The sequence below is a fragment of the Geotrypetes seraphini genome, chromosome 2 (assembly GCF_902459505.1).
Source record: "Geotrypetes seraphini chromosome 2, aGeoSer1.1, whole genome shotgun sequence".
Taxonomy (NCBI): domain Eukaryota; kingdom Metazoa; phylum Chordata; class Amphibia; order Gymnophiona; family Dermophiidae; genus Geotrypetes; species Geotrypetes seraphini.
This window is the reverse complement of record NC_047085.1, coordinates 251,506,034-251,528,027: the sequence shown is the minus strand read 5'-3', so window position 1 is coordinate 251,528,027 and position 21,994 is coordinate 251,506,034. Positions and strand designations below refer to the sequence as shown.

Sequence of the window (21,994 nt, the reverse complement as noted above, 5' to 3'; positions counted from 1 at the left end):
TCCGCTATTTTGATAACTCAGTTCTCAGAGGCAGCCTTGACTGAAATCATGCAAGCAGTGGTACAAGCTTTAGATGCCTGCTTACTACAACTGTCCTCGCACTTAACCAATTTGGAGACTATATTTACGGACACCACTCGCCGTACAGCTCAAGTAGAAAACACAGTGTCTCCACAGTGGAAGATTGCACCACCACAATGGCGGACCAACTGGAATCTCTACAAAACCTGGTACAAGCACACACTGAAAAACTAGAGGACAGATTGCAGAGAGGTAATATGCGATTCGTTGGTATTCCATAGTCTGTGCTGAACCATCAACACATTACGGAATTAGAGCACTGGCTCTCGACAGAACCACCCATGTGCCAAGGCCTAGGCCCCATGTGGCTGGAGTACGCACATCGTCTGGTTCCAAAAACTACATGAAACTTACGCCCAAAGACAGTTATTGTGAAACTCCACAATTATATACATAAAGTGGAAATCTTGTGCCTATATGGATCTAAATGTGATACTCTTGCTTATGAAAACAACCCCGTGAGGATCTTTCAGGACTTCTCCTCGTCCTTGACAGAGCGTCATAGACCTTTTCAATCACTTTGCTCTCTACTAGCGGAAAAACAGATCAGATTTTTGTTCCTGTGTCCTGCTATGCTGAAAATCCACTACAATGTTCAACGGAAAACCTTTGACGCAGTTTCCGCAGCTAGGACCTAACAGAGAAAGGAAATGTCTTTTTGTTTACACCACAGCGCCGGCGTGGGGTTGGAGAAGTTGTAACTATCAGCCTCTTTTACAAAGCCTTGCTAGTGGCTGCGCTGCGCTAGCACTAGCGCTAGCCCATAGAGATTTAAAGGGCTTTGGGGCTGTTGCCGCGTGGCAGCTGCTAGCGCGGCTTTGTAAAAGAGGCCACATATGTAATGTTATATTGTAACACTGTGAATGTTAAACCTGTAACCTGTTCTGAGCTCTCTGGGGAGAACTGGCTATAAAAATAAATAAATAAAATACTAAACATATTTTTTATATATTGTGGGGGAGGGGTTGAGTGTTAAAAACTGATTGGCCCCAAGTGTCACATATCCTAAGTATAAAACAATCCACAGAGAAGAAATATCCACAGAGAAGAAAATCCAGAGAAAACCAAAAAAAATTCTGTGGAGTGACGATGTTCCTAAATGGACTTTATTTGAAAGTGTCAAAGTTCCAAAGGTACACTGAAATCATCCACATAAAATAAATTCATCCACATAAAAATAAATCATCCACATAAGAGCCTTAGAGGATCTAGTCCGCTAGGGATATAGGACCCAACATGGTCCGCGTTTCGACAAAAAGTCTTCTTCAGGGGTCCCTGGGGGTCCTATAGAGGTGAGTACATGGGAAACAATTGTGTAGTGAACCGGAAGTGAGACACTGTTTGCATTTGTAATAGAAAGGGATGCCACTGGTTACTACCTAGAAATTGGAGACTATTCCAAATGACTACAAATGGATTTCAAAGTTATGGTTTATAAATGATATGCATAAGATCATGATAATAGGAATATGGCTAAATGGGAGTGTATATGTAACCTCCTTGAACCGCAAGGTAATGGCGGAATAGAGATCTCTAATGTAATATAATGTAATATGAGAGCTCTTTATATAACATAGTAAATGAGGGCAGATAAAGACCTGAATGGTCCGTCCAGTCTGCCCAACCGTACACGCTCTATAAATTAATCATTTAATTTAAATAGTCCTTTTTCTTAGATATTTCTGGGCCAGAAACCCAGAGTCCTGCCCGGTAGTGAGCTTAGGTTCTATCTACTGGAGTCTCCTTCAAAGCTCACTCCAGCCCATCCAAGCCACTGAAGCTCTCCCCAGCCTGTCCTCAACTGAATATCCATATATGGGACACAGACCATGCGAGTCTGCCCAGTATTGGCCTTAGTCCCTTCAATATACAGTATACTATTTTCTGATTCGAGATCCTCTGTGTTCATCCCACGCTTGTTTGAACTCTGTCGCCGTTTTCTTCTCCACTACCCAGGGCGGTATTAATTTGTCAAGGGTCCCTAGGCACACAAGTCCACCAAGACCCCCCTATCCCATCCCTCCCTACCATGACCTGCCCCGCCCCCATTTATTTACCCATTTTCTTCTTTACTTTTTTCTTTCCACTTTATTTCTTTTATTTTAAAATTCAAAACAAAGATTACCATACCAGTGCCAGTGTACAGTTTTTCTTTTTTTTTTATTTTTTTATTTATTAGTTTTATACCTTTACAAGAAAATACATCTTGTTTAGGAAAATACAGCAGGAATAAATGTTCAAATGTTCAACATCACATTTTACAATAATAAAAAAATAAAGAGGCAATACAGATATGTTTCTTAGACCACAAAAAACTATTGAAGGGGGGTTAAGCAGATAAGTAAGAAACTAATCAATCATGTTGCAAAAAGGTACCATGAAAGGCCATAACATAACATTCTGCATTCTAATTCTATTAATCACCTATACAGCAGCAGCCATTTTCTTCAGCTCCAGAAAAGATCTTAACTGCTCTGGTTGAAAGAAGACATACTTAACTTGAGCATATTTGACAATACATTTACATGGATATGTGAGCAAAAAGGATGCACCCAAGGCCCTAGTATCCTGTCGCATTGCTAGGAAAAGTTTCCTCCTTTCCTGGGTAACCTTAGTTACATCCAGGAGCACCCATATCTTTTTTCCATAGAACAGTTCTTTAGAGACACGAAAGTAAAGTTTCATAAAGGAGTCAATGTCCTGTTGGAAAATAAAGGAAGCCAGAAGTGTCATATCTGTAATAGATTCCTCTAAGATGGCTGAAATATTATTTAAATCCAATTGTGGAGTCTGTTCTCCAACCCCCATTGTATCCCGGTTTTTAGGTGAGAAAGGCAAATAATAAACTTTATTCAAAGGAGGAATATTGTCCGGGGAATACTTTAAGATTTCCACTAAATATTTCTTAAACATATCATAGGCTAATATCCTGGGTACTTTGGGGAAATTCAGAATCCTAACATTCAGCCTTCGATTAAAGTTTTCTATATTATCAAGTTTATGATGTAAAGTCACTGAGTCTTTAATTGCAGCATTTTTAAAGTCCACAAGGGATTTCACTTCTGATTTTACTTCCGTGAAAATATTTTTGTTTGAATGTTCCAGCGCCTTGGTTAAATCATCCATCTTACTAGCCAACATTTGTACCTCTGTGGAAGTCTTCGTTGCCTCAGAGTCCATCTTCTGTAGCAGTCCCCAAATCGCTGCTAGCGTCACCTCACCGGAGGGGATAAGCTCCCCAATGTTTGTCACCTTCGGCAGAAGCTCATCTGCTCTGGGCGCTTCCCCCATAAGAGCTCCATGTGCAACTTCGGCAACATTTTCCGTTCTTACTGCCAAAGCAGAAGAGTCAGCTGGACAGGGAGGTGGTTCGGTGAAAGGAGGCGAAAGTGAGATCTCATTTCCGTGTGGGCTAAAGCTTTCTCTACTCTCTCCCACTGCCAGAATTACATCGCCTCGCAGGATGCAGATACCAGATAACAACTGCTCAATCGTCTGCTGACGAACTGGGGGCGTCGGCATCGAGGAAGCTGGCGCTTTAATGCTCCCTTTCCTCTTATGGGGCATTTTTTTTTAGCAATTAATACTCCCAAAGCAGAGAGAGCCCGATCTCAGCGTCTGGTCGATGCCACCATCTTGGCCTGCCCCGTACAGTTTTTCTTCTATGCAACCTCCAAACATCTCTGAACAAATTCCCCCTTCCTTCCTAGAGGAAGAGATCTTCAGCTGACAGGGGTTTGGGAAGTCCACCAATTTATATTTTGCATATGGGTAGGAGGCATGGGGCAAGAAAATTTAGTGCCCGTCATTTTATTGGACTAATACATTTCTCACTTAGCTTTCAGAGGTTAAAACCTCTTTCTTCAGGTCAGTAAATTATACTGCATCCCTGTCCTGACCTGAGGAAAGGAATTATGGTCTCTGAATTAGTAAAAAAAAATGTATTAAAATTAGTCCAATAAACAGGATCACCTTATTTCCATTTTCTATTAATAAACGATTATCAACACAGCTACAATAATACTTCATCTTAAAGCAACAATAAATAAATAAAACAAATAGAAATTTTTTTCTTCCTTTGTTTTCTGGTTTCTGCTTTCCTCATCTTCTCATCATTCTCTTCCTTCCATCCACTGTCTGCCCTCTATCTGCTCTTCCAAATGGCATCTGCTCTCTTTCTATGCCTCTTCCAGAAACTGTCTGCCTCTCCCTTCCATCTCTCCCTTCCCCCATTGGTGTGGCATCCACCTACTTCTCTCCACTCCCCCATAGTGTGTTATCTGTCTTCTTCCCTTCCATCTCTCCCTCCCTCCCAGCAGATTTTAGCATCTCTCTCTCTCCTCCTTTCCTCCCCTCAGATCTGGTATCTGTTTCCTCCCCTTCCCCCCTGCTCTGGCATCTCTCTTCCTCCTGTTCTTCCCTGGTCTTCCTTCTCAATTTATTTTCTGCATCTGTCTAAATTCTTTCTTACTATTCAGTCCTCAGTTTCCCTCTTTCATTTTGTCTACCTATAGCTTGCCACCTCTTTCCCTCACCCCTTCTAGTAACTCTATCCTCTTCCCCCAATCTAGCATGTGCCCTTTTTTCTTTCTCTTCCCCACTTCCTTCCAGCATCTGCTCCCCTCTCACCCTCCTTCGATTCAATGTCTGTCCCCCTCCCCCACACTTCAATTTAGCATCTGTCCCCCTCTCTCTACCCCTTCAATCTACTGTTCACCTTCTCTCTTGGCCTTTTCATCCAGTGCCCGCCCTTTCTCTCTCTTCCTTGTAGCATATTCCCTCTTTCTATGTCCCTTCAATAAACTGTCTATCCTGTGCCCCTTCTTTCATTTGTACATAATTCATTTCAGCTTCACCCCCTCTCCATTTTTCTGTCTCCACACCTTCCCCTATGCTCTGGCATCTCTCTCTTCTTTCTTCCTTTCTGCCCACTCAACCCCATGGCCTAACATCTCTCTCCTTTCCTTCTCTTCTATCTCTCCCTCCCCCATGCTCTGGCATCTCCTCTCCTTCCTTTTCCTCTGGTCTGGCATCTCTTTAGTTTCTCTTCACTCCCCCATATCCTGGCATCGTTCTGCTCTCCTTCTCTTCTATCTCCCCCTCCCCTTCCATTATCTGGCATTTTCTCTCCTTCCTTTCTCCCTTCCTTCTTTCTTGTCCCTGGTCTGGCATCTATCTCCTTCCTTTCCCTCCCTCTCCATGGTCTGGTATCTCCTTTCCTTCCTCTCCCTTCCATGGTCTTGACATCTCTCTTTTTTCTTCTCTCCCTTCCCTGGTCTTCCTTCTCCCTCCTTCCCTCTCTCTCCCCAATTGAGTGCAGCAGCATCCCTCCCCGACTGCCTGGTGAGGTGAAATCAGCTTCCCTCCCTTCCACTCTCTCACTTCCCTCTTGCCCACCGCCCATAAGCGAAATGAGCCCAGGCTGTGGGCTCTAACACTGCATGCGCCAGCTTCCCTTCTCCTCCCAAACATGAAGTTATGTCATTCCTGTTTCAGAGGAGATGGGAAGCCAGCACGTGCAGTGTTAGAGCCCAGTGTCATGGGTTCAGTTTGCTTGCAGGTGAGAGGGCAATGAGTGAGTGGAAGGGAGGGAAGGTTTTGTGTTTGTTTTTTGTAATCTTGTCCATTTATATAATATTTTACCTGTTTATATAATTTTTTACATATGTTTATAATTATTTGTTTTATCTTGTACATCGCCTTGAATGTAGAGTAGGCGATTAATCAAATCATTTAATAAACTTGGAAACTTGGAAGGTGACCTCACCAGGCAGTTGGAGGCCCCCTGCCTGTTTGCTCCCCCCTAACGATGGCCCTAGGCCCCCCCTGATATTTTCAGGTCCAAGGCACGTGCCTACTGGGCCTACCCTTTAATCCAGCCCTGCCACCACCTCCATCAGGAGTGCATTGCATAACCACCCTCTCCATAAAGAAGAATTTCATAACATTACTCTTGAGTCTACCACCCATTAACCTCAAATTATGCCATCTGGTTTTACCATTTTTCTTTCTCTGGAAAATATTTTGTTCTATGTTAATACATTTCAAGTATTTTAATGTCTGAATCATATCTCCCCTGTTCCTCCTTTCCTCTAGGGTATATTCAGGGCTTCCAGTCTTTCCTCATACATCTTCTGGTGCAAACCTCCTACCATTTTCAAGTCTTCTTATGTCCTTTGCCAAAACTGAACACAATACTCCAATACTCCAAGTGGAGCATCATCAACAATCTGTACAGGGGCATCAACACTTTCTTTCTTCCACTGGTCACGCCTCTCTATACAGCTGAGCATCCTTCTGGCAACAGCCACCGCCTTGTCACACTGTTTCTTTGCCTTTAGATCTTTGGACACTCTCACCCCAGGTCTCTCTATTTGTTTATGGACATTTATTGCTCATTTGTTTTATTGTGTAGTTAAGTGGAGGAGGGAGGGAATTTGGGAGGATGGTGAGGTTTATATATCTCTCTCTATAAATAAGAGGTTCCTATTTGGGCCTCATATTTGAGAAGCAATTTGTTTTACATAGTGTATGTTTTCCTTCTTGTGTTTGATGTACATTGCCTTTTATTTGTAGTGTGGACTTGAACTAATAAAAAGACCTACAAAAAAAAAAGGGAACTGGGGGATCAAGAGATGGAGAGTTTGTTAGGGAGAGGAGAATAATAAAAAATTGAAATAAAGAAAAAAAAACTGCTAGGATAAATCAGCAAAACCAAGTAAAATAAGAAACTCAAAACAAAGATTTCAAAAATCGAAAAGCTAAAATTAAATTCTAAGGCAAATATTTTTCTCTGGCTTTTAAAGCCATTGCTTGGCACACAAAGTTTCTAAATATTGTAGCACCCCTGCATGTTGTGTTTTCTGTTTGTTTAATTTATACAGGGGTGGTGATGATGAAATATGGTCATGCATGGAGGGATCTGAGGAGGTTCTCAATTTCTACTTTACGGAACTTTGGACTGGGGAAAAAGTCTCTGGAAGAAAGAGTGATTGAGGAAGCTGCATATTTATGCTCTGTATTTGAGTCTAAAGAAGGTAAGTTCAAACATGCCTAACTTTCTCTGGAAAACTTGGATGTAGACCCCTAAGGTTACATGATTTGTGCTTTAAACACCAACCTCTACAGTCTGGCTTTGTGGATCAAGAAACAGTTCTGTGTGCTGCAGTGCTGGGAGATCCAGACTCTGCTCCCCGTTATGTCAAGCTTGGTTGAGTCTAGGTACACTCAAGCCTGTGGAGAGAGGGAAGTTAGCTGTCACTCTTGTAGCAGCAATTCTCAGCCAGATAGGTAGATGTGAATGCACCCCAGAGCAGACATTTTTCCATTCCTCAGGCCAGTGATAGCTCCATAGAACAACTGAAGGAGTAAAAGATGAATCCTTTCTGTGTCCAAGAAAGTGATTGATGAAAATCCAATTCAGCATACATCAACCAGATTTCCGAAAAAAATCATCAGCTTAGCACCAGAATAGAGAAACAGCATAATGGTTCGAGCAACAGCCTGAGAATCAGGAAAGCCAGTGTTCAAATCCAGCTGTGACACCTTGTTGTGATCTTTGGCAAATCACCTAACCTTCCTTTGCTTAAGGTACAAGCTTAGACTGTAAGCAGTGGTGTCCAACCTCGGCCCTCGCCAGGTCAGGGTTTCAGGATTTTCTCAGTGAATATGCATGAGATCTATTTGCATACAACGGAAGCAGTGCATGCAAATAGATCTCATACAAATTCATTGGGGAAATCCTGAAAACCTGACTGGATTGTGGCCTTTGAAGACAGACTTTGGACAACTCTGCCTTATGGTATACTCTCACCCTTCCCCTGCCTCAGATCCTCCAAACTAGAATTGTGCCTTTTTCACACTGAGGACTCTTCAGCTGCACAAATATGAATTTAATTCCACCTGAAAAGATACACAACCAAGAAACCCGTGCTATAAAAACATTGATTTAAAAAAAAAAAAAAAAAAATCTAAAACAGTGTTTCTCAACTCAGTCCTGGAGTACCCCCTCTCCAGTCAGGTTTTCAGGATATCCACAATGAATATGCATGACATGAATTTGCATGTAATGGAGGCAGTATATGCAAATCAAGTTTATGCATATTCATTGTGGATATCCTGAAAACCTGACTGGAGAGGGGGTAGTCCAGGACCGAGTTGAGAAACACTGATCTAAAAGGACTGTACCTTTTCCATTTTAACACATCAACAGATAGTGTCCCTGATTAGATGGAGAATGAAGGTCTTGAATTTCCTGTTCAAATTGTTAGTTAATTGATGTCGATTTTATTATTAATTTGTATGCAGTTTTTAGCTTAAATCTTGGTTTGAGACTTCAGTTGTGTAACAAGTAGTGTGTAACCACCATATTAATCCAAGAGAGCCCAGTTTCACCAGTTTAAAACCAGCCTTGGTTAATTATCTTTTCCTGGTGATATTAGTTGCTCATGACAATTGAATGAGAATGGAAGTGAACAGAACTCGTTCACCTGGTCATTGAGAACCAGAGTTAATTTTGTTATGACTTGTGGATTTTGAGAGTATGATATTTTGTGTGCATTTGGGTTATGTATCTTTAGGTCAGCCTTTTGATGCACATTACATAATGCAAAATGCGACCAGCAATGTAATAGCCTCCATGATGTTCGGGGATCGCTTTGAGTATGATGATAAGAAGTTTCAGAAGCTTCTGTATTTCCTGGATGAGAACATGAAGTTAGGAAAAGGACTATTGCCCCAGGTACTATTGAATTATAATTGTGATCCATCAATAAAATACAGTTAATCTATTTGTTCATTAGAATGTCAATTATTTGGTCAATGAAGAAACCATGTGATTGGTTAACAAAACAAGGGAAGATTAGGTTCTTAGCTCGATAATCTTCTTTCTAGTAGTAAGGTCTTGAACCAGTGGGTTATTCACCTCTAATCACGAGTTGCATAGAAGCATCATGCAAACCTTTTTTGGCTCTACCTCCTGTATCTCTGGGCTGTGCTGCAGCTCTTCAGCTCATAAAAAAAGCACTATCAGAGTAGAAATAACAAAGGAGGGGCACAGGGAACAGCTCGACAAATCCAAATCTGGTCTGCTCTTGAAAGAATGCAATTAAAGAAACCAATAACAAGGAAAACATCATACAAGGTAGACTCAAACAAGTTACCAACTTGAGTGCAACCAGCACTATCACTTATATAGTCATAAGAACATAAGAAGAAAAGATTTGCTGCTGCTGGGTCAGACCAGTGGTCCATCGTGCCCAGCAGTCCGCTCATGCGGCGGCCCTTAGGTCAAAGACCAGGGCCCTATTTGAGTCTAGCCTTACCTGTGTATGTTCTGTTCCAGCAGGAACTTATCCAACCTTTTCTTGAATCCCTGGAGGGTGTTTTCCCCTATAACAGCCTCTGGAAGAGCGTTCCATATTTCTACCGCTCTCTGGTTGAAGAAGAACTTCCCTACGTTTGTACGGAATCTATTCCCTTTTAACTTTAGTCCACACAGTGTCTCATTTGTTTTTCTGGTAGAGAGAGCAATCTAAACACTCTTTAGACCTGTTTGACAGGAGAACTTCAAGCATCTGGAAATGCATACCTCTTTCAATACTAAGCAGCTAATTGGAATCTTGACAGGGTAGGCCTTCAAGACTCTCATGCCTTTCTACTAGAAAGAAGATTATCGAAGCAAGAACCTAATTTTCCCTTCTAGTACAAAAGGCATATGGATCTTGAACCAGTGGGACATCCCCTGAGTCTAGGGCAAGGCAAATGAGCCTACTGCTAGCACTGAGGACCCAAAAGCAGTGTCCAGTTGTATTGCTACATCCAGTTTGTAAAACATTTGTGAAAGTATGGAGGGTGGACCACGTAGCTACCCTACAAATCTCCTCGGGCAGAATTGCTTGGGATTCCACCCATGAAGAAACTACACTCTACTTATCACATATATAGTGCTGAAAGGCGTATGCAGCGCTATACATTTTGACACATATAGATGTTCCTGCTGGGAAGAGCTTACAATCTAACTTGGACAGACATAGTATGATGTCAAAGGAATCAGTGGTTGCCTACCATACTTAATCTACATTAAAAAAAAAAAATATATATAGCCATGCAAATCCATTTTGAAATGGAAGCCATAGAAGTTGGCTTCCCCAGATGGCTAGAGTTTATCAGTGCAGAAAGACAATCTGATAGATTAATTATTTGTCAGTTTGCGGAAACAGAAAAGAACACTCCTAACATCCAGAAATGCCAAAATGTAGTCCCTTCTGCAGGAACCCGTGGCATGGAATGTGGGTAGCTGGACATCCTGTTCTCTGTGGAAGGCTGAAAAAATATTTGTCATGAAGGAAGGTATTGTGTGTGAAACCTCAGCCTCCGTATCACATAAAGAAGGCTCTCTGCAGGACAGAGCCTGCAGCTCTGAGATTCTTCTCGCAGAAGTGAAAGCCACAAGGGAATCTGACTTAAATGTAAGATCCTTCAATGATGCCTCAAACAAGGGGCTCGTACAGGGCCTTACTGAGGGGCAGCAGAACAATAATAACTTTATTCTATAATAATAACTTTATTCTTCTATACCGCCATAATCGTGCGACTTCTAGGCGGTTCACATTGAAGAGAGCTGCACAATCAGCGAGTTACAATATGAAGATAGTCAGTGAAATTACAGTATGCAGAATCTTAAAATGTAGCGAATTACAATATAACATACAGTTTGTTAAGAATTTCAGAGGGGACATATTAGAAATAATAGAATTTGATTTAGTGTTTGGTGTAGTTACTGTTTAGGTGATATATCTGTCGAATAAGGCAGTTTTTATTACTTTTCTAAAAGCGTCGTAGGTCAGTCTAGCTCCATTAATGTAGTTGTCTAGCCAGTGTTGTTTGTTTGCTTGGTACATAAAAGTTCTATCCAGAAAGGTTTTGTATTTACAGCCAGTAATGCTTGGGTATACAAATAGATTGCAGTTTCTGGTTTGTCTTATAGGGTTGTATAGTACGAAGTGAGATAGCAAGTAGTTAGGAGCTAGTCCCCAAACCAGCTTGAAACATATGCAAGAGAATTTGATTATTATTCGTGCCTCCACTGGCAGCCAGTGTAGCAGTCTGTAGTAGGGGCTGACATGGTCGCTTTTTTTCAATCCAAATATCAAGCGGACCGCTGTGTTCTGAACAATTCTAAGTTTCCTCACTGTTTTTTTGGGTATACCCATATAAACGATATTGCAATAGTCCAGTGTAGAAAGCACTAGTGATTGCACTAGTAATCTAAATGATAATGGGTCGAAATATTTTTTGATGGTCTTTAATTTCCATAAAGTCAGGAAACACTTTTTACCACTATATTCGTGTGTTCAACCATTGTGAAATGTGTGTCTAATGTGACTCCCAATATTGTTATTGTTTTAGTAATCGGGTAGTCGTGATCTTTTATATGTAGTATTGTTTTGGTAATTTTGTCTGTTGGGCTTGCAAGGAAGATTTTTGTTTTTTCTGTGTTTAGTTTCAGTTTAAAGTTGATTGTCCAGTGTTCTATTTCGGTCATAATATGAGAAATGCATTCTGAGGTTTCGTTTGTTATGCTGTTCACTGGGATTAAAATGGAAATGTCATCTGCATATATATAGTAGATTAAGTTTAGCTTTTGCAGTAAGTGTCCTAAGGATGATATGTAGATGTTGAATAGTGTAGGTGATAGTGGTGAACCCTGTGGTACTCCCGAGGAGTTTTTCCAGGAGTTTGAGTATGTCCAATCACTAACCACACGGTATGATCTCTTTGTTAGGAAACCCTGTATCCAGCTCGGTACTCTTCCCATAAGTCCTATTGCATCTAGGCAGTGTAGCATTATTTCGTGATCAACAAGATCAAAAGCACTGCTGAAGTCCAGTTGTAAAATCAGAGCACTTCTTCCTTTGCTGAATAAGCGTATAGGTGATTAAGGATTGAGGCTATGACTGTCTCAATGCTATAACCTTTTCTGAATCCTGATTGGTGTTCATTGAGTATGCTAAATTTGTCTAGATAGTTCACTAGCTCCAAGTTGACCAATTCTTCAAGTAGCTTGGTAAATAAGGGGGTGCTTGCTATGGGTCTGTAGTTTGTTTTCAGGGCTAGTGAAGTTTTTTTTATCTTTAGGGATGGGTGTGATCAGTATATGTCCCATTTCCTTGTGAAATGTTCCTTCCGTGAGAGTGGTTGTTATCCACTTAAAAAGATCCTTTTTAAAATCTAGTGCGGCTGTTTTCAAGGTCTTGGAAGGACATATGTCCAGTAGGCAGTTTGATTTGGTATATTTATTGAACAGGGTTAGAAACTGGTGCCAGTTTGGAGGTTCAAAATGGTTCCAGAGCATGTCTACTCTGGGTTCTTTTTCGTGGGGTCCGAGTTAGAATTCGAAGTTGGGTGAGGGTGAAGGTATGATCGCTCTTACGTCTAAGATTTTATTGTTGAAAAAAGTGGCAAGGTTTTCTGCTGAGGGCATACATTCATTTTCCTGTAGCAGGATTTGGGTAGTGTCTGTTAGTCTGTTTACCAACTTGAACAGTTCTGTGCTATTTGTTTTGGGTGTCCCTATTTTTTGTGTGTAGTGTTTTGTTCGTTTTTCTCTAATCAGATCTTTGTAGTTTTCCATTTTTTGTTTCCAGTGTATTTTGTCTTCCTCTTTGTTTGTTTTTTGCCAGATTCTTTCTAGTTTTCTCAGTTCCTGTTTTAGAGTTAGTAATTCAGTCGAACCATGCCGGAAATGGCTGTTGCATAGGAGAATGCAGCCATAACATTCCCTTCCAAAACCTGAATCACATTAGGAGAAGAGGCTAAAAAAAACTTACTCCACTAAAGCTGTAAGGCACGAGAGGCATAAGAACATAAGAATAGCTTTACTAGCCCAGTAGCCCATCCTCACGGTGACCAATCCAGGTCACTAGTATCTGGCAAAAACCCAAAGAGTAGCAACATTCCATGCTATCTGTACTTTAACAGAATCGACCTCTGGGCCCTTTTCAAGCCCGTCCTGGAAAAGAAAATGCTAAGACAACTGCCCTCAGGGCCTTAAAGGGCTCATCTTTCTGCTTAGGACAAGAACTCTAAAAATCAGCCAAGCCTTCACATAGGAGAGAAAAGTGGCCACAAACTCTGAGTGTAAGCCAAGCCTGATAACCTGAATCCTCCAAAATTAAAGAATAATTTTGAGGGAATATTGATTGTGATCCCCATTCATTCCAGCCTGTTTCTAACTGAACCTCTGTTTGCGAACCTTCAGAGGCGATCCTATGCTATGAGAGGGCAATTATCCTGCACCCCAGCTGGCAGGAATCCAGATGGTACAGAGTGACCCCGATAGAAATCATACATAAAACCAGTGAAATCAGGGGTAATGCTCTGAATAGTATGCCCAGAGGACATCTGCAGGAACTCTTGTCTCCTCATGGGCCCCAAGGCGTCTATGCACCTGCGTTTTGCTCTGAAATGGATTTTTGTTTCAAAAATGAGCCATCTGAGACTCCCCTGCCCTGCCCCGCTGCACATGGGTGCTCTTCAGCTAGCCAGCCAGTGCTAATATGGAATTAATCAGGGGCAAAACAGTCTGGGGGCTCCATCTGAAATTATTTTATACAAAATTAAGCAGTTTTGAGACACGCATAGGCTTTATAAATCAAATCGGGATGTCCAAGAAGGTCACAGAGGTAGCTTTATAGCACCAAAAAACGGCCCAGGAAAGCTATATTAAAGTACATAAAAATCAGGGAAGTGGATTTTGGAATTGGGGGACCCCAATCCTGGCCCCAGGAATCTCCAAAACTGCAATTAAGAGACCCCCCTGATGTTTCCCATAGAGTATAATGGACTGTACTCATAGTTCAATCTGGTGCTGTGCCTGATTCAGTTCAAACAGTAGCTAGAAATAGGTGACGATTTCTTCCTCAGACAAACATATAAAGAAGCTCCAAATGTTTGTTTCTTTGGGCTGCCAGTCAGACCATAACAAGGACTGAAACCTCAGACCCCTGAGGAAGGAAGGGGAGAAGAAGCCCTGTGCAGGAAAGCACAGGTGAAGAAAAGACCACTGAAAGACCCCCTAAAATCCCCAATTTAGCAGAAACAGGCCAACACAGCTAAAACCTAAAATGGCTGCTGAGAGATTATAATGGCTGAAGACACATTCTGACTAAAAACTGTCAGCTCTGAAAGGCACACTTCTGCTTTTCTGAGAAGAGCAAGGTCAAACAGAAGGCACCGCTGGAAAGAAAAACAATTCTTGTGAAAAAGGGATCCTTCACCCATGTTAGCATGGCCAGCTGCTCGAAGCTTCACAAGAATAAGGATGTGAAACTTAAGAGCTAAAAGCTGTTAGGCCACAAAGCTAAAAGCTGTTAGGCCCAGGTGTTCAAAAGGGGATCTTGGTATATTAAAAGGACATTTACGGGGAAAGCAGAGCAGTTCTAGTGAAAAAGGCGTGACACACAGTATCACTTATTATCCCAGGACAAGCAGGCAGCATATTCTTTACGCATGGGTGACGTCACCGACGGAGCCCCGGTACGGACCTTTTTAACTAGAAAGTTCTAGTTGGCCGCACCGCGCGTGCACGAGTGCCTTCCCGCCCGACGGAGGAGTGCGTGGTCCCCAGTTTCTTCGTTTCCGCGGAGCGAAGAAGACGTGTATTTTTCAACTCCGTTGAAATCCTCTTTTTGCCTTCCCGCTCGCGTTATTTTTTAGTTTTATTCACCTTCGGGTGCTTTTTTCTTTCAGTTTAAAAAAAAAAAAAATATATATATTTCTTTTTGCTTTATTTTTCGTTCCTGCCCCGGCGGGGCCTGTTGTCACGATCCAGGCCTCGGGGTTTGATTTTGCGGAGGCCGTCTTCCCATTCATGCCCCCGCAGCCCGGTTTTAAGAAGTGCCAGCGGTGTGCACGCCCGATCTCCCTCACTGACCCACACAATTGGTGTTTACAGTGCTTGGGACCGGAGCATCGGGCGGACTCCTGCACCCGCTGTGCCACTCTTAAGAAACGCACTCTGAAGAATCGTCAAATCCAACAAAATCTACTTTTCGGCACCAGCCCGACTATGGACTCGACTTCTTCACCTGCGGCACCGTCGAAATCGGCACCGACCACTTCGACACCGCCTGAAACGATATCGGCGCCACCGGCGCCAGGTAAGCCGGCTAAGAAGCCTTCCACCCTTGAGCGCCCTCCCACCTCGGTGGCGACACCAGTCCTTTCGGCTCCACGCCGACCCAAAAAACGCTCCGCTCCGATATCGGTGAGTGCCTCGTCATCGGCCTCCTCATCGCCGGAGCGTAGAGCGGCACCCATGGAACCAAAGAAGAAAAAAGTGGTTCCGGTGCCACCCCTGGATGACCGCATCGCGGCCATCCTCCAAGATAAGTTGCAGGAACAACTCCAACAGCAACTTAAGCAGCTCTTACCCTCTATCTTGGCACCGCTGCTTTCGGTACCAGACCGACCCGAGCCCCGCACCGTCCAACCGGTATCCACTCCATCGGTACCTATGGACTCCTCCATGCCCATTCTCTCGGCGTCGCATCTCCATACCCATGCCGAGACTATCGCCTTGACGACGACCGATCCTCCTCGGGACTGAACAGGGCACCGGTCTTCCCGCGACCCTGACCGGCATCATTCTTCCCGGGACCGAGACAGACACAGGTCTTCATCCCCCGGTGCCGTCTCGGTACGCTCAGGCAAGTCTTTGTCTAAAACTCACCATACCGAGCCTTCCACTCCGGTCTCTCGACACGCACACACCGATGTCAGAGACCCGGACCTATGGGAAGAATCCCCTCCCGGTACCGAGGAGGATGCATCGTCGTCGGACGAAGAGCCTTCGGCCCCCGATACCACATCTAAACCTGAACAATCTTCCTTTTCTAAATTCCTCAGGGAATTGTCGGGGGCCTTATCTTTGCTTCTGGAATCTGACTCTAAAAAGTCACAAGCTTTCCTGGAGGCATTGGATTTCGATCAACCTCCCAAAGAGTTCCTAAAGTTGCCTGTGCATGATATCCTGCGGGAAACTTTTTATAAAAATTGGGAGAACCCGCTGACTGTCCCTGGGGCCCCCCGTAAACTGGACAGCCTCTATAGGGTTATACCAATCCCAGGATTTGATAAACCCCAACTGCCCCATGAGTCTCTCCTGGTGGAGTCCACTTTAAAAAAGACTCAGGGCTCTAGTGTTTATGCTTCCACCCCTCCTGGCAGAGAGGGCAAAACAATGGACAAGTTTGGCAAGCGACTTTACCAGAATGCCATGCTTGCCAACAGAGCTAATAACTACTCATTCCATTTCTCATTCTACCTGAAACATCTGGTCATGCAACTCTCCGCCATGCAGAAGTACCTGCCAGAACACAAAGTTCCTCTATTCCAGCAGCATATCTCCAGCCTGCTCCAACTAAGAAAATTTATGGTGCGCTCTATCTATGACTCTTTTGAGCTCACCTCCCGTGCATCTGCCATCGCTGTGGCTATGCGCCGCCTGGCCTGGCTCAGGGTCTCTGATTTGGATGTCAACCATCAAGACCGACTAGCCAACGCCCCATGTCTTGGGGATGAATTATTCGGAGAGTCTCTGGATACCACCACGCAGAAACTCTCAGCCCATGAGACCAGATGGGACACTCTCATAAAACCTAAGAAAAAGGCTCCACCTGCTCGCCCTTACAGACCACAGACCTCATATCAGCGCAGGTTTTCCGCTAGGCCGCTCAATCCACCTTCACAGCAACCTAGGCGGGCCCGCCAACACCAGCACACCCAGGCTCGTGCCCAGTCTAATCAACCTGCCAAGCCTCTTCCTCCTGCCAAACCATCTCAGCCCTTTTGACTCCTCTCTCCAGGGCTTAGCCAGTCTTCCACCCTCATTGCCTCTTCCTCAGCCAATTGGAGGCAGGCTCCACATCTTCCTCAGCCGTTGGGAGGTCATCACATCGGACCAGTGGGTCCTCAACATCATCCGCCACGGCTACTCTCTCAACTTCCAGACTCTTCCTCCAGACAATCCTCCCGTAGAGTCTGCTTCTCATTCAACTCAAACCCCCCTCCTCCTGAGGGAGGTCCAATCCCTCCTTCTTCTCAATGCCATCGAAGAAGTGCCTCCGGAACAAAGAGGCCGGGGATTCTACTCCCGTTACTTCCTAGTTCCAAAGAAGACAGGAGACCTCCGTCCCATTCTCGATCTCAGGGACCTCAACAAGTGTCTAGTCAGGGAGAAATTCAGAATGCTCTCCCTGGTCACGCTTTACCCTCTTCTCTCTCAACACGACTGGCTATGTTCTCTGGACCTCAAAGAGGTCTACACTCACATCCCAATCCATCCAACTTCACGTCGCTACCTGCGATTCCAGGTACACCACCGCCATTATCAGTACAAAGTGCTACCTTTTGGCCTCGCTTCATCACCCAGGGTGTTCACCAAATGCCTCATTGTGGTGGCGGCCTTCCTCAGGTCTCACAACCTCCAGGTGTTCCCCTACTTGGACGATTGGTTAGTGAAAGCACCTACGTCTCCACTTGTGCTACAAGCCACTCATCATACCATCTCTCTCCTCCATCTTCTGGGGTTCGAGATCAACTACCCCAAGTCACATCTCCTTCCCTCACAGCGACTTCAGTTCATTGGAGCAGTTCTCGACACCACACTAATGAGGGCGTTCCTCCCCTCCAACCGTCAACGGACTCTGCTCCACCTTTGTCGTCAGGTGCTCCTTCATCACTCCATTTCCGCCAGGCAGATGATGGTCCTCCTGGGCCACATGGCCTCGACGGTGCATGTGCTTCCCCTGGCACGACTCCACCTCAGGACACCTCAATGGACTCTGGCCAACCAGTGGTCACAGACCTCGAATCTTCTTTCTCATCCCATCTCTGTGACATCGTCTCTTCAGCGATCTCTGCAATGGTGGTTGAACTCCTCAAATCTTTCCAGGGGCCTTCTTTTTCATCTGCCCCCTCATTCCATGATCATCACCACGGATGCCTCCCCTTATGCATGGGGAGCTCACCTGGGAGATCTACGCACCCAGGGTCTTTGGACCCCGCAGGAGCGTCTACATCACATCAATTTCCTAGAACTGAGAGCCATGTTCTACGCTCTCAAGGCCTTCCAGCACCTTCTCTGCCCTCAGGTTCTTCTCCTATGCACAGACAACCAAGTCGCTATGTACTACATAAACAAGCAGGGCGGCACCGGGTCTCGCCTCCTTTGTCAGGAGGCTCTCCGCATTTGGACCTGGGCCACGGCCCGCAGTCTCTTCCTCAAGGCTGTCTATATCCAGGGCGAACAGAACTCCCTAGCCGACAATCTCAGCCGCATCCTTCAACCTCACGAGTGGACTTTGGATCCTCCCACGCTCCACTCCATCTTTGCTCGCTGGGGCACTCCGCAGGTGGACCTATTCGCAGCTCCTCACAACCATCAGCTGCCCCAGTTCTGCTCCAGACTCTTCTCTCCTCACCGTCTGGCCCTGGATGCATTCCTACTCGACTGGACGGATCGGTTCCTCTATGCCTTTCCTCCACTACCTCTGATGTTGCGGACTTTATCCAAACTCCGCAGGGACAGGGCCACCATGATCCTCATCGCTCCTCGGTGGCCTCGACAACACTGGTTTCCTCTCCTGCTTCAGCTCAGTGTCAGAGATCCCATTCCTCTTCCTGTGTTTCCTACTCTACTTACGCAACAACGTCAGTCTCTGCTGCATCCCAATCTGTCTTCGCTCCACCTGACAGCTTGGTTTCTCTCGGGCTGACCTCTCCAGCAAATCTGTCTCAGCCTGTCCGTCTCATTTTGGACGCCTCCAGGAAACCGGCCACCCTCCAATGTTACCATCAGAAGTGGACCAGGTTTTCCTCTTGGTGCCTCCGTCATCATCACAACCCCACCTCTTTAGCGGAGGAAACTGTACTGGACTACTTGCTCTCCCTGTCCAACGCAGGCCTCAAGTCTACCTCAATCAGAGTCCATCTCAGTGCCATCACGGCGTTTCATGAGCCTATCCTCGGAAAACCTCTCACGGCTCACCCTCTGGTTTCCAGATTTATGAGGGGCCTCTTCAATGTCAAACCACCTCTAAAGCCTCCTCCAGTCGTCTGGGACCTGAATGTGGTTTTATCAGCCCTCATGAAACCTCCTTTTGAGCCTCTTGCCACAACTTCGCTCAAACTTTTGACATGGAAGGTGCTTTTCCTCATTGCCATCACCTCTGCCAGGAGGGTTAGTGAGATGCATGCACTGGTCGCCGACCCACCGTTCACGGTTTTTCACCATGACAAGGTGGTTCTGCGTACCCATCCTAAATTCCTTCCCAAGGTAGTCTCGGCCTTTCACCTCAACCAGTCTATTGTGTTGCCTGTTTTTTTCCCGAAACCTCATTCACATCCTGGGGAACAGGCATTACACAGTCTTGATTGCAAGCGTGCCCTGGCTTACTATCTTGATCGTACAAGGGCTCACCGCTTGTCCCCTCAGCTCTTCCTGACCTTCGACCCTAATCGTCTAGGTCGACCGGTCTCTAAACGGACACTATCCAACTGGCTTGCAGCTTGCATCGCGTTCTGTTATGCTCGGGCCGGTCTGTCACTGGACGGTGCTGTCACTGCCCACAGGGTGAGAGCTATGGACGCTTCTGTTGCTTTCCTCCGTTCCACACCCATTGAGGAAATCTGCAAAGCTGCCACCTGGTCCTCAGTTCACACATTCACTACTCACTACTGTCTGGATGCTTTCTCCAGACGGGATGGGCACTTCGGCCAATCTGTACTTCAGAATTTATTTTCCTAATGGCCAACTTGGAGGTCACCCATGCGTAAATAATATGCTGCCTGCTTGTCCTGGGATAAAGCACAGTTACTTACCGTAACAGGTGTTATCCAGGGACAGCAGGCAGATATTCTTACGTCCCACCCTCCTCCCCGGGTTGGCTTCTTAGCTGGCTTATCTTAACTGGGGACCACGCACTCCTCCGTCGGGCGGGAAGGCACTCGCGCACGCGCGGTGCGGCCAACTAGAACTTTCTAGTTAAAAAGGTCCGTACCGGGGCTCCGTCGGTGACGTCACCCATGCGTAAAGAATATCTGCCTGCTGTCCCTGGATAACACCTGTTACGGTAAGTAACTGTGCTTTATGTTAGCCAATCAATAAATTAATAAGCATAATGACGAATGTAATTAACCAATGAAAATGTGAAATGTAACATGCACCAATGTGGACCAGAGCTGTCAGAAACATATAAAAGATAGCTCATTGAACCATAGGTTCGGAACTCATCTGAAGTTCTCTATCAGTTTGACCAGCCTGGTGTATGCTCTATTACGCTGTATGCTGTACAATTTATTCTTGTAAGCTGTTACTGATTTATTATTAAATTTATACCATTTGAACCAGCATAACGAGTGTCGAGTGGTCTGTCAGTGAAGGCCGCTAACAGCCGGCTCTTCACCCCCAAAGCTCCACATGCATCGACCGATGGGGGGGATCTCAGCCCATGCTCAATAAAGCCTTCAGGACAGACATGGGGCCACACAACCTGTGCTCATGATCTAGTACAAATCAGGAGCAAGGCTTGCTACAAGGGGAGCAGACCCCAAGCCTTCCAAGTGTGCTCATGCACGCCAGCTAGGTAGGTCTGCCAGCTACAGACTTCTATCAGTAAAGTCGGTATCTTCTCCCAGAAAGAGCTGCCCCAGTAAAACTGAGGATCTCTGGAGCATTGAAAAACATTAAATTCAGGATACATCCCCCCCCCCAATAATAAACCGAGATCAGAGCAGTCACCTCTAAAACTGCCAGGGACTCGGAACAAGGGTCCCAGCAGTTTCCAGAAGCCTTAGCAAATCTATAGAGAAGACATGCCAGCTCTTGGTCTTCCAGGAAGGTGGTCTCAGTTGTGTGACCTCACTCCAGAGGAGATTTAAGGACTGGATTTGGGTAGGGTTACCAGACATCCGGATTTACCCGGACATGTCCTTTTTTTGAGAGGGCATGTCCGGATGGCTTTTCAAAACCCGGCACTTTGTCCGGGTTTTGAAAAGCAAATCGCATTGGGAGGGGCGTCCGCGCATGCGTGGATGCAACGTGGTGGTGGCACATGCGTGTGTACGCGAGACATCATTGCGAGCAGGCTGGGGGGCTAGGGGCATGACATGGGCGTAACGGGGTATGGATGGGTAGAACTGGGCGGGTCTAGGGGGGGTGTCCGGATTTTACATATGTAAAATCTGGTAACCCTAGATTTGGGTGATAAATTTTGTCTTTGGTCAGAGCACACCAACTGAACAGTAAAAAGTCTGATTAAGAGGTTTGGCTTTTGTTGGCCTGGGCCCACCTTCTGATCATTGAAACTGGAGTTTGGAAATTAGAACATAACATCTTTTTTCAAAATCTTTATTCATTTTTTAAACTCACAATAAGTATAACACAAAATACAATCATTTTATTCTTTAACATTACTTATTATATCATCAAATTATAGCTCTCATCAAATATCTCCCTCTCTTATATCCAACAATTAATCATAAGCAGGAGAAATCATAAAATATTCCCATCCCCCCACCCCACTCTAGACATGTATAAACAAAAGAGAATTAATGTTTATTCTATGCAATACTTTCAATCTTTACAGTATCTTGTTAATGGCTCCCAAATTACCTGATATTTCTTAAAATTTCCCTGCTGCATGGCAATTATCCTTTCCATTTTGAATATGTGACACAAAGAGTTCCACCAAAAGCATTCAGTCTATCCCAATTTTTCCAATTATTTGTAATCTGTTGTATGGCAACCCCTGTCATAATGTGTAAGATCTTATTGTTACTAAGGGAAAAGCTTATTGTTATTAGAGGATATTTGGCTTTTTGCCCTCATTGACATACCAAACAATATGGT

At 44.7% G+C, this 21,994-nt stretch overlaps 1 protein-coding gene across 5 annotated transcripts in view; it reads left to right on the top strand.

Moving 5' to 3' along the window:
• Positions 1-21,994, top strand: part of LOC117353431 (cytochrome P450 2D17-like) — a 70,785-nt gene that overhangs the window by 11,575 nt on the left and 37,216 nt on the right. For all 5 annotated transcript variants that reach the window (XR_004537937.1, XR_004537938.1, XM_033929350.1 and 2 more), the window contains exons 3-4: positions 6,966-7,118; positions 8,661-8,821. Coding sequence is in view for 3 of the 5 variants with exons in the window: in XM_033929350.1 (XP_033785241.1) it covers positions 6,966-7,118; positions 8,661-8,821 (314 nt within the window). In the remaining 2 variants the exon portion in view is untranslated. The remainder of the gene's footprint in view (positions 1-6,965; positions 7,119-8,660; positions 8,822-21,994) is intronic.